Source organism: Pieris napi, chromosome 2, assembly GCF_905475465.1.
Source record: "Pieris napi chromosome 2, ilPieNapi1.2, whole genome shotgun sequence".
NCBI lineage: Eukaryota > Metazoa > Arthropoda > Insecta > Lepidoptera > Pieridae > Pieris > Pieris napi.
In genome coordinates, this window is record NC_062235.1 from 1,896,506 (window position 1) to 1,908,537 (window position 12,032).

At 33.7% G+C, this 12,032-nt stretch overlaps 1 protein-coding gene across 1 annotated transcript in view; it reads right to left on the reverse strand.

Annotated features, from left to right (window-relative positions):
* The window catches only part of LOC125060356 (thrombospondin type-1 domain-containing protein 4-like), an 85,620-nt gene that overhangs the window by 47,535 nt on the left and 26,053 nt on the right, over positions 1 to 12,032 (reverse strand). The window contains exons 3-6 of the mRNA XM_047665233.1: positions 9,949 to 10,015; positions 9,333 to 9,451; positions 2,785 to 2,908; positions 2,295 to 2,397 (exon numbers count right to left, since the gene is read on the reverse strand). Coding sequence (XP_047521189.1) covers positions 2,295 to 2,397; positions 2,785 to 2,908; positions 9,333 to 9,451; positions 9,949 to 10,015 — 413 coding nt within the window. The remainder of the gene's footprint in view (positions 1 to 2,294; positions 2,398 to 2,784; positions 2,909 to 9,332; positions 9,452 to 9,948; positions 10,016 to 12,032) is intronic.

Consider the following 12,032-nt stretch of genomic DNA (forward strand, 5'->3'; position numbering starts at 1 on the left):
AATAATTAAATCGCTTTCATATGCAAGGCATCACAAAGAAAATACCTTCGTTTGGAGACTCCAAAAAGAGTGGTAAAGTTGTACTTTTGTTTCTATAACTGATAACTTGGACGTTGCATTAATTTCACATAGAAGATAAATTAACCTTTAATTTCTAACTAACCGGAGTTAACCATTAACACAGTAAGTCTATATTCATAACACTCGCTGTTTCTATCGGATCGTTTATAATAGTGGATATAGAAACTGGGGTCTTAAGTTATTTATATCTCATGGACTTGTAATACCCAGAATTCCGGGTTACTGTATACCGGTGAAAAAATAATTAAATCGCTTTCATATGCAAGGCATCACAAAGAAAATACCTTCGTTTGGAGACTCCAAAAAGAGTGGTAAAGTTGTACTTTTGTTTCCACAACTGAGCGTTTCTTGAGGCAGTTTTGCCGCGCACCACCACTATGTGGAACCAGCTGCCCATTGAAGTATTTCTGACCCAATTCGACTAAGAGTCCTTCAAGACACAATACCAATTCTTAAAACGCCGGCAACGCACTCGCGAGCCCTCTGGTATTGAGAGTGTCCATAGGTGACATGTATTCCCGAACCAATTCGACTTAGGTTCCTTTAAGAAAAGGGCGTACCAATTCTTAAAAGGCCGGCAACGCACTTACGAGCCCTCTGTTATTGAGAGTGTCCATGGACGTATCACTTCAGGTGAGCCTCCTGTCCGTTTGTCCCCTGTTCTATAGGAAGAAAAATAGTGCCTTTGTCACGAAGTTGTTTTTACATGTCACCATCCCTCTAGGGAAAATGTGCCCTTTTAAAGCATTCGATTACTCGGTGATGTGTCTGTATTAGTATTATTTCTGCCATTCCATTGGTGCACAGCCGGGGATCGAACCTACGACGTCAGCCCTGCGTTTCTGTTACTCACTTTTCGAACTCACACAGCGGTTTTCGCATCGGCGGTCGCTCTCAAATCAGTCGTGAAGCAGTCATTTTATGATTTGGCGTTCTGAAAAGGTGGGAGCTTGTAGTTTATTGTTTATCGGTAAAACCGCTGTGTGAGTTCGAAAAGTGAATTACAGAATCGCAGGGCTGGTATGAGAGTCGCACGATGAAGCCACTATGCCCACACTAAAAACTTGAAAGTTCTTTGTCCTTTTGCGACGTTACAAATACACGACAAAACATTCTTAACAAACTCTCAAAGGTGATGATTATATCTTTAATTAAGTCTGCAAACTAATTCAAATGTTAACGATAAAGATATAATTGAAATCACATTACACCAACTATCCATTACTTTGCATCTAATCTATAACTGATAACTTGGACGTTGCATTAAATTCACATAGAAGATAAATTAACCTTTAATTTCTAACTAACCGGAGTTAACCATTAACACAGTAAGTTATATTCATAATACTCGCAGTTTCTATCGGATCGTAGTTAGAAACTGGGCTCTTAAGTTCTCTACGTCTCATGCAGTGGCGTAACAATAAGGTGGCAGTGCTGGCAAAATGCCACGGGCCCCAGACCCAAGAGATATTGTGTTCTATGGATGAATGTGAAGTCTCCAATACGCATTGGGCTAGCGTGGAGACTACAGACCATTCCCTCTCGCCTAAGAGAGGAGGCCTATGGTCATTAGTGGGACATATACAACGTGTAATTGAGTACGCTGAAAATCTCGAAGTTTATTAAAATTAAACTGAGTAGGGAAGATTTTTACTGTAAGGGTGGGGCCCTCAAAACAATTGCCACGAAATAAAATTTGCCACGGGCCCCAGATGGTATAGTTACGCCACTGGTCTCATGGATTAGTAATACCCAGAAATCCGGGTTACTATATACCAGTGAAAAAATAATTAAATCGCTTTCATATGCGCCTTGCATATGAAAGCGATTTAATTACAATGAAAATTAAATTTTTGTTTTCGAAAATTTCATTTATCTCTAAATCCGTGGGAATTTCACTAAACACAGGGCCAATCAGAGCGTTTTTTTGAGAGACGTGCAACGATTTGATTGGCTGTTGACGAAGTCCGTCCACCACTATGTGGAACCAGCTGACCACTGTATTTCCGAACCAATTCGACTAAGAGTCCTTCAAGACACAATACCAATTCTTAAAACGCCGGCTACGCACTTGCGAGCCTTCTGGTAATACTTAACATCAGGTGAGCCTCCTGCCCGTTTGCCTTCTTAACCACTTAAGAAAAGTCAAATTAAATTACGCTCTTCAATTGTGTGAGTTCGAAGTTATTAATAATTAATATATTTAAACTTACCATCAATATAAGGCACCCAGGTATAGTATCTCCCTCTAAACGGTCTTCTGTCGTATGTGGAACATTGTTCAGCGCGAGGATCTCGACTTCCATCTCGACATGCCTAAAGAATTGTAACATTTTGCTAAAAGGAAGAACAAAAAGGGGAAAAGGGTTGGCGCTTGCGAGCCTTCTGGCAGAAGTGTTCATGGGCGGTCGCATCAGGTAACACTAGGAACACGATAAACTCTCCCGAACGCATTTTTGTACAGTTTACTAATAGATAGTATGATTCCTGAGGAAGGTGTTTTCGTAAATTGACTAAAATGTTACGATTATTATTGGCGGGCAAAGCATTATATTATGTTGCTAAGCGCAAGAAACTCAAAGTATTTTTTTTATATTTCTTGAATTTGATGGGAGAGAAATTAGAAAAAAAATTATATCAGGGATATACAGGAGTCAAACTCAACAAGTCCTGACTCTGATATCACTAAACTTGTATACTTACGTGAGTATTACACTCATGGTAGCGTCTATCAACTCCTGCGCAGTCCTGCCTTGTCGGCACTTGCCGCGTCACTCTCACAGTTATAACAGGTGGTGCTAGTGTTGTATTTAATAAGTTACGAGATCTGAAACAAAAGTAATTACTAATTAATTTCATTTCTCGTGAATATGTGTGAAATGCCATAATAAATTTTTACATCCACTATAATTTATTTCATAATATGTTATGGTTTAAAGTATTATAACATTATAGTCTTTACATTCCGTAACTCTGTGATCTGTGATCTTGAATATATTTTCACTACAGTATATCTCGGAGGTCGGCAAAGTTCTCCGCTAACCCTTTCCACTGTTCTGTATCGTTTGCAACTCTTCTCCAGGTGATTTAGAAGTTCTTAAATTGAGATGAGATATATATTATGTTTTTTTGTTAGAGGGCGGTGGTCTGAAAATACCCTAATAGTCAGTGACAAATCTACGTGTGTTTCATATATTAATTAAATTAACAAACGTTAGAATATGAAAAAAATATTATTCTCACATCTATAGAGAATCTATGAGTTATTAAAGATTTGCCGGATGAAGCTAAGCAAAATGCGTAGCTACTAAACCACAGATTAAACAAATTTAGCGTTATATTAAAAATTTTAGTGTTTTTTTACAAAGTAGTCCAGTATGATAAAAGTATCAAAATCGCAATAATGAAAAATTAATGTTGAAAACCAAGCGCCTACTGAAATTTTCATTGCTGGCTTGGTGCAAATCGTCGCATAAAATTGTCAGACTCATATCTTGTATAAAGTTGTCTTAAGTAGCTAATAGCTAAAACTTAAGACAACATTAAGTATCATCTGACAGACATACATGACATATTGAACTATGTAATAATAATAGTATGTTGGTATAAATATATTTGATTTATAGAACAGGGGGCAAACGGGCAGGGGGCTCATTTGATGTTAAGTGCCGCCCATGGACACTCAATGCCAGAGGGCTCGCGCGTGCGTTGCCGGCGTTTAATAATTGGTACGCTCTTTTGTTGAAGGACCCCAAGTCGAATTGGTACAGAAATACTTCAGTAGTCAGCTGGTTCCACATAGTGGTGGTGTGCGGCAAAAACTGCCTTAGAAACGTCAAACGACGGACGTCGAGGTGATACGGATGGAATTTCGTATTCTGCCTCGACGTCCGTTGACGAAACTAAGCTGCAGGTTTGCATTCGAGTAACTTCCATCGAGAATGTGCAATGATTCTCTAAGACAATTTTTAATTTCCGCATCAAGCACTTCTCTCGAATTCAACTAATCGTGAGTCAATTATTGCGACTTTGTCTAATAAAGCTAAATAATTTTTCCATCTTCTTCATATAAAGTAAGAATTGTCAATTCTAAAAACAGTTTTTAAAGACGTAAGTTTAGTTCAAAAACTGTACATAAATCTCAAATGTATGTAAGGGTGTAATTTAGAAACGAGACTACTAAATTAACTAAATATTACTTCAAAAAACACAAATGAGGAAAGATTATACAAATTAATTACGAACTTAAACAATGGAACATACAGAATTGTTATTGTTAGTAAAAAAATACATAATATACTTATTTGCCATATAATGAGAAAAAAAGTATGAAATAAAGAACATACTACTAATAACATACTATTACACAACAAAATATTAATTGCTTATCAAACAAGTCCTTAAGATTCTAGATGAAACAAAACCACGGGCGGCATTGGTAAAGCTTTTTAATTAAATCAACGACAAGAAATAAAATCTTCGGCCTTTTTGTAGACTTTTTATGTCCTTTTTATAGATTTGTGAGAGTAATTTGTATATCAGTGATACTTCGATAATTCCTTTATTTCCATTTTAATTACAATATATTTGTTAAAACATCTGATTAATGTTACAGGTACATTTTGGATTCTTTTGTACAAAATATTTTACGTTTATTCAACACAAATTTCACAAATAATTTTAACTTTGTACATTAGGTAACACTACTTTACGGGCGTGAGTTTGAACCCAATAAATGAATGCGATTTTGACAAACGGGAAAAAAAAATCAATGACTTTTCCATAGACCAAAACTAGTTAATTCATTTTAAATAGGCAATAGGAGGCTCATCAGATGTTTAGTGATCACATGCCCATGGACACTCTCAATGCCAGAATTAGTACTGTTTTGAGAGATCCTAAGTCGTATTGTAAATGCTTTGACAGGCTGGTTCCACATAGCGGTGGAAACCTTAAAACCGAATCTATGAAGAACTCTAAATATTTTAATTTTTAATAAGCATGTTTCTATGTACATTATTTTGCTTTTTCTTTTATTCTATGTATTATTGTTGTATTATAATGTTCTTCCCTAAATTTTATCACATCTTTTTGCTGTTTCTTTTAATTAGGATTGCCTGGAAGAGATTAAGATACAGCGGCCACGCATAACTAAATCATTCAAAAAAAAAAACATGGAAATTATCCTTCCCGTCCCGTGCCTTATAAATTATCCTCCATAAAAAGTTCAATAAACAAATTAAGGTAATAATAATTTATATTCAAATTACTCTACTAATGTCCAGGAATAATTTATTCAAAGTCGACCTATAAAGGAACGCGTGCCATGACAAATGACGTCAGAACTAATTTGTTCCGTCCTATCAGCAGGACTCTAGAATGCCGTTAATGAAAGAATTTATATTAGTCTCACTCCTTTGAGTAATGTCAAATATTTGCTGGCGTCAAATTATTTAGGATTTTTATATGAAGACGTCTTTTAATGTTTCGGAGTTAATAAGTTAAGATATTCTGAATTATAATCATAAAAGAGACTATTAAAATAAAATAAAAATGTGCGTGTGTACACACGTTAGAAGTGAAACTTCTTGATGACCTTATTTTTCATAAAATAATCTACTATATGCAACTTTACGGAAATTGGTTAAATAAAGTCAAATTAGATAACATTTAACAAAAGGCTTTTATTATCATAGACATGAATACAAATACAATTATTTCATTTTTCTTTATTACTACTAAGATTATTACAGAATTTCATTAATTGTAATAGAATTATTACTATCATTGTTATCGTTATTATATATTTTTGTTATTAATGGCTTCGAATCTCTTCGGATCAACCGTGGTAGGGACAAGAAAAAGATGGCGCGTAACCGAAAAATGTGACGGTAAATTTTTGTCCAACGCCGATAAAGAAGTTTGACTTCAAAAAGCATCATGGCGCATAACCGAAAAACGTGACGATTTGCTACAAAATTTCTCCCATACGTCGATAAAGAAGTTCACTTCAATAAATCAGTGGCGCTACAACCTTTTTAGGTCTGGGCTATCTTTCTGTATCTATTTCATTATCATTTGTCAATCTAATAGGTAAGTAGGTGATCAGCCTTCTGTGCCTGACACACGTTGTTGACTTTTTGGGTCTAAGGCAAGCAGTTTTCCTCACGATGTTTTCCTTCACTGTTCGAGCGAATGTTAAATGCGCACATAGAAAGAAAGTCCGTTGCGCAGCCCATCCCAGCTACCTCAGGGATGAGAGTCGCACGTTAAAGCCACGAGGCCAACCCTTCTTTATAAGTGACTATTAATAATTGGAAATATACAACCAAAGTAGTAAAAAATTCGATTTTTTCAGATTCAGATTCGAAATTAGACTTAAGCATGCGATTCTCAGACCTGAATTCGTTTGAATATTTTAGCACCAATGGATTTTTCTATGTCCACATATAACAGTTGCTCTTACGGTGAAGACAAATATCAAATAGACAATATAAGGAAACTGGCGTCTCTTCACCAAAAATCACGAGACAGGCGTACTGCTGATCTTACTTCTCAATAATAAATAAAAATATGGGGGGTGCACTGAATAACTTACTATAAAAAGTAATTCAACGTTTTAATTTAAGTATTTGATTTTAGCAACATTATTTATATTTATTACGTACATGTTCCACAAATAATTTTAGAATTTGAATTCGTAGATTTTAAAAAAGTACTTCTATATTGTTGAGATTAAATATATACTTAAAGCTCAACTAAAAACTTTTAAATTTAATAATCCAATCATAAAAGATTTCGAAAATGTTAAAAATAAGCATGTATATCAATTATTACCAGACGGGCTTGACGCCTTATTCATTAAAAGTGACTGCATTTAAATGACCTGATTAGAGGTATCTAATCAATACTATGTTCTATAATTTTCTCTTTATAACTGAACTTTGGTTTACAATATTTAACTATACTAAAATTATAAACAAAATGTTTATTGTAACAAAAACCTTAAACAGCCATTTTAAAAATGGTAACATAAGAATGGTTCTATCTATATCTATGAGTTTACCAGTGGCACAACGACCTCTTTAGGTCTGGGCTATCTTTCTGCAAGACAGCTGGACCACTTCGAGAATTTCTTAAACTCTGAGAAACGTTTTTATGGAGATTTTTTTTTTTTTTGATTGGACAATTCACACCAATTGACCTAGTCCCGTGCTAAGCTGGTGAAGCTTGTGTTATGGGTACTAGGCAACGGATATACATACATACTATAGATAGATAGACATATAAATACATATTTAAACACCCAAGACCTACGCACAACACAAAATGCTCATCACATCGATGTTTGTCTCAGCCGGGGATCGAACCCGGGACCCATGGATTCGCAGTCAGGGGTACTAACCACTAGAGCAATGAGCCGTCGAATATTCGTCGTCGTCGTCGTGTATAAATATCAAAAAGTTAAGAAAAAAAGTAACTTAAAAAATATTTAGATGTAAAATGTGCTCAACGTTCTTTTTTATCATTTAAATTTTTCGAATATTCCAGTAAGAGAATAAAAAGACTTGAATGAATCTCGTGAGGACATAATCGCAAAGTCATTAGTGGTGCGTGTCAGTCAAGTTCAGTGCCGACTTGTAATTCACCACAGGGATTCCATTACGTTTAACCTATGACCCATAGCGTTGATTGCCCAACGGGCGAAAATAAGCCAAATTACTGAGGAATTTTTATTAATTTGATGTTTTTTTTAACGAATGCTTCACATGGGTTGATACTAAATATTTTTAAACTGTCATGTTACGGGTTTATTATAATAGAATGATTTCTAGAACAAACTACAACTTCAAGTGTATGTTTAGATGATGGTCAAATGATTTGAATTTAATTAATCATGTTCAATTTTTTTTATTACATTTTTCTTATAATTTTCACGGAAGAGACTTTTTTGTATATTGTATGAAGTTAAAAATTGCTGGTAAAATTTTCCATGTATTTCCATATTACTGAATACCTACACGTTAATCTTAAGTGCTAAACAAAGTGGTAAGTTAAAAAATATAATACAAAAGAACAGTGACTTAAGACTGTACGAAGTGTCATTCAACACTTTCTTGCGTTTAATATCCTTTTGAGTAAATTAAATTAGTTTTAAATTAGTTATTATTCTTAAGTTAGGCTAAATCGTAATGTTAAATTGTTTTTGTGCGGAGACCATTTATAAAAAAATACTTATACTTATCACGGAAGAGACTTTATGATACATTGTATGTACTTTGATTTGCTGGGATACCGATCCACCCGTGCAAAAATGTTTCAGTTTTATTTCTTATTTAAACTTGCTGAACCATTCCTTCGCAAGACCAATAAATAAGAAATATTATTATTTGATACCTTTCAGTACATTTTGTAATTGGTTCAATTAATTCTAGTCTAATTAATTGCCGTCCAAAGTAATCAAATAGTAAATCTTTAGAATTAACTGTAAAAGAAATCTTTAAAAGTTAAAAGTAATGAGTTTTTTATTACAGTTAACATTGTTTTTAATGTTTTTACGATAACCGAAGTGATATACCCTAATGGCTGGTATTTACAAATTTTATTAAATGCTTGAGAGTCGGTAAATTTATAGCTTATCAACGTTATTAATGGGAATGATAAGTATTTTACGGGTACATTTTATCGTGTATAAGTTGTGACACACAGTCAAACTTGTGTTTGACACACACTTATCTACAGCGCTACTGTAAAAGTAAGGTTTACAATTTATATTAATACCTGCAGCTGAGTTTCATCATCGGACGTCGAGGCAGAACACAAAATTCCACCATACATCGATGTCCGCCGTTTCACAACTGAGCGTTTTAAGGCAGTTTTTGCCGCGCACCACCACTTTATGGAGCTGCCCACTTAAGTATTTCCAAACTAAGTCCTTCAAGAAAAGAGCGTACCAATTCTTAAAAGTCCGGCAACGCACTTGTGAGCCCTCTAGCATTGAGTGTCCATGGGCGGCGGTATCACTTAACATCAGGTCAGGCTCCTCCCCGTTAACCCCCAGTTCTATAAAAAAACTTACAAATATTGGATGCGTACGAATTTGCGCTATAAAACATAAAAAACCAACTAACCGTTATATTTCTATATAGTTTTGACAACGCATCAAAACTAAAATTAGAAAATTATGTTATATATTATTTTACATATTCATATGCGACTTAGCGAAATTTAAAGATTTATTTATCCCATACCTAGGTAAACACTGCCTCTCCTGATATGATACACCGCCACCACAGGACCTGGAACACGGACTCCACGAGCCCCACGAGCTCCAGGCGTAAAGACCTACATCTGGTCTTTCTGGGTGCACCTGAAATTATATATTTTCTATTCATAAATTCTGAATAATATGTGTACATGGCTGTGAATTCTCTAAACATGTTTTGTACATTTATTTATTATAGTTTACCACATCTACATAATACTATAATATCTATAGTTAGTATAGTTCTATAGTTACAAGCTATGATTTTTAAAATATATGACTATTATGGTAAACTACTACCAAAACAGCGGATTAGACACTTGACAATTCTTTCTTTTGATTGATCAGCCCACTACAGACTATGGATAAGTATTGTTTGCTGTGCTATATTCGTGAAAAAAAATACATAGGTATTTTGAGAGCCGTCTATCTAAAATTTGTATACAATTTTAATAAAATCTGGGATTTTTTTATATAAGCTTACTGTAACTGTATTAGTCGGCTTCATATACTATAAATGTCCAAGTCAATGTGCTAAATAGATACAAATTATTTATAATTATTTGTAATAATTCAATATAATGTAAATTCTAAAGATATACCTTTGCTTTGGTCGTTCCGTTAAGATTCGATGCTGTCGTGAACATCGCAAATTGGATCATTACCACCCTGGAAATCAAAAGAGAATAATTAAAATCAAATTAATCAACATTAAACAGCACACAACATGCATTTTAATGAAAAAACTTTTTAACCGGATTAAATTTTTGTATTATTATAAATTTACAATTATTTAACATAATTTTAAATTTAACCGACGTTTCGCGTACTTTACAGCGTGCGTGGTCACGGTGTTAAATAATTGTAAATTTATTATAATACATAACTTTAACCGGTTAAAAAGTTTTTTTTTTTAAATGTGTAAAGGTTACGTCAATAAAAGACAATACTACATGCATTTTAGTTAAACAAATTACATAACCAAATACACATTACATAAATTTAACTTCAATCCCAGACGTAGCTGGTATAACACTAATCATATACATTTAAAATCAGACTTGAAGCAGTCATTTTACGATTTGTCATTCAGATAAACAATAAACTACAAGCTCCCTCCTCATCAGAATCCTAAATCGTAAAATGACTGCTTCACGACTGATTTGAGCGCGACCGCCGCTGCGAAAACCGCTGTGAGAGTTCGAAAAGTGAGTTACAGAATCGCAAGGCAGAACTGAATACGGTTACAAAAATATAAACTATTCGGAGTGAATCTTTACAATAGCCTGCCTCCTGAGATACGGGAAATAGTAGCAGTGGATCCGTTTCGACTCCGTCTGCTAAGCTTTTTGGTAGACGGACGTATGATTGCTGGACAAAATCAAATTGGTTGCTGATTTTTTGCTTTTACATATTTTTGTTATTTTTTTAAATTTATAATACAACAAATTGTAATTATTTTCTTTTTTATAAGACACTGTTTTATTGTTTTTTTTATATTATTTTTATTACTTTTTAATGTATAATATTCTACCGTTTCGATATTTGTAAATATGTAAGGAACATGTGTACTAACTTTTTTAGTATAGATAGTAGTTTTATTCTAAGAGTATTTATTTTATTTATTTATTAAAACTTCGATGCATATACATTAATATAGTACAATTGACATAATTAAATAACATGTAATGTAATAAAGAGTACATAGTCTTCACATATAATTATTTAACTAATGTAAACAAAATATTGTAAACCTATTTTAAAAAAGTTTCTTGCCCATTCTTCACCACACGAAACTACCTTTTGGAAAGGGCAACTAGAATCATCTTTATATTTTATTTGACGTTCAAATGTGCCATTTTGGGTGGTCTAATTGAAATAAATGATTTGGCTTTGACTATGCAATAAGAGCGTACGACGCGACGGTGACGTAATATATTTTTTTTTATGTTTTTAATGACAATAAACTTCTTTAGAACTAATCATTTTCTATGGACATCATGCAGTGAAGGAATAAGAGCAAGTGGATCCATGCGAAAGCAGCTGTCCGCGATGATTGGCGCTGGGTCGTCAATAGAACAAAAGCACCTTTTAAGTCTAGGCCTCAGATTGATTGATATGTTTCGATATCTTTTTTTTTATCACAGATCAAAGCTTCCATATCGTAATCCAGCAGACCAATTGTTACAGTAGAAACACAAATTTATAAAGATCCAAATGAATTGGAAAAATTATCTGTAGTATCGTTTTAACATTTGTTTAATTGAAAAATAAATCACCGTCCTACAATCTTCGTAACAAATTACTCAATTTCTTATTTGCGGTACAAAGGATGCGTGATCTATTTCGAAATTATCAAGATTAGCTAAGCGAAAAGCGTGGGGTCGTAGGGTAGAGTACAGGAAAGCATAGTAGGAAAATTAGCTTCAACTCTACGATTTAACATTTGGCTTTCAAGACCGATTTAAATTCCTATACACTAATATTATAAAGAGAAAAGATTTAATTGTTTGTTTGTAGGCTCCAAAACTACTGGACTGATTTGAATTCTTTCACTATTAGTATCCTACATTATACCTGATGAACAAATAAATAAAATATTTTCAAATAAATTAGGGATATATATGAAACATTCGACCAACCTACGATGAAAAATAATACCGATAAAAATCTTTTTATCGCGTAC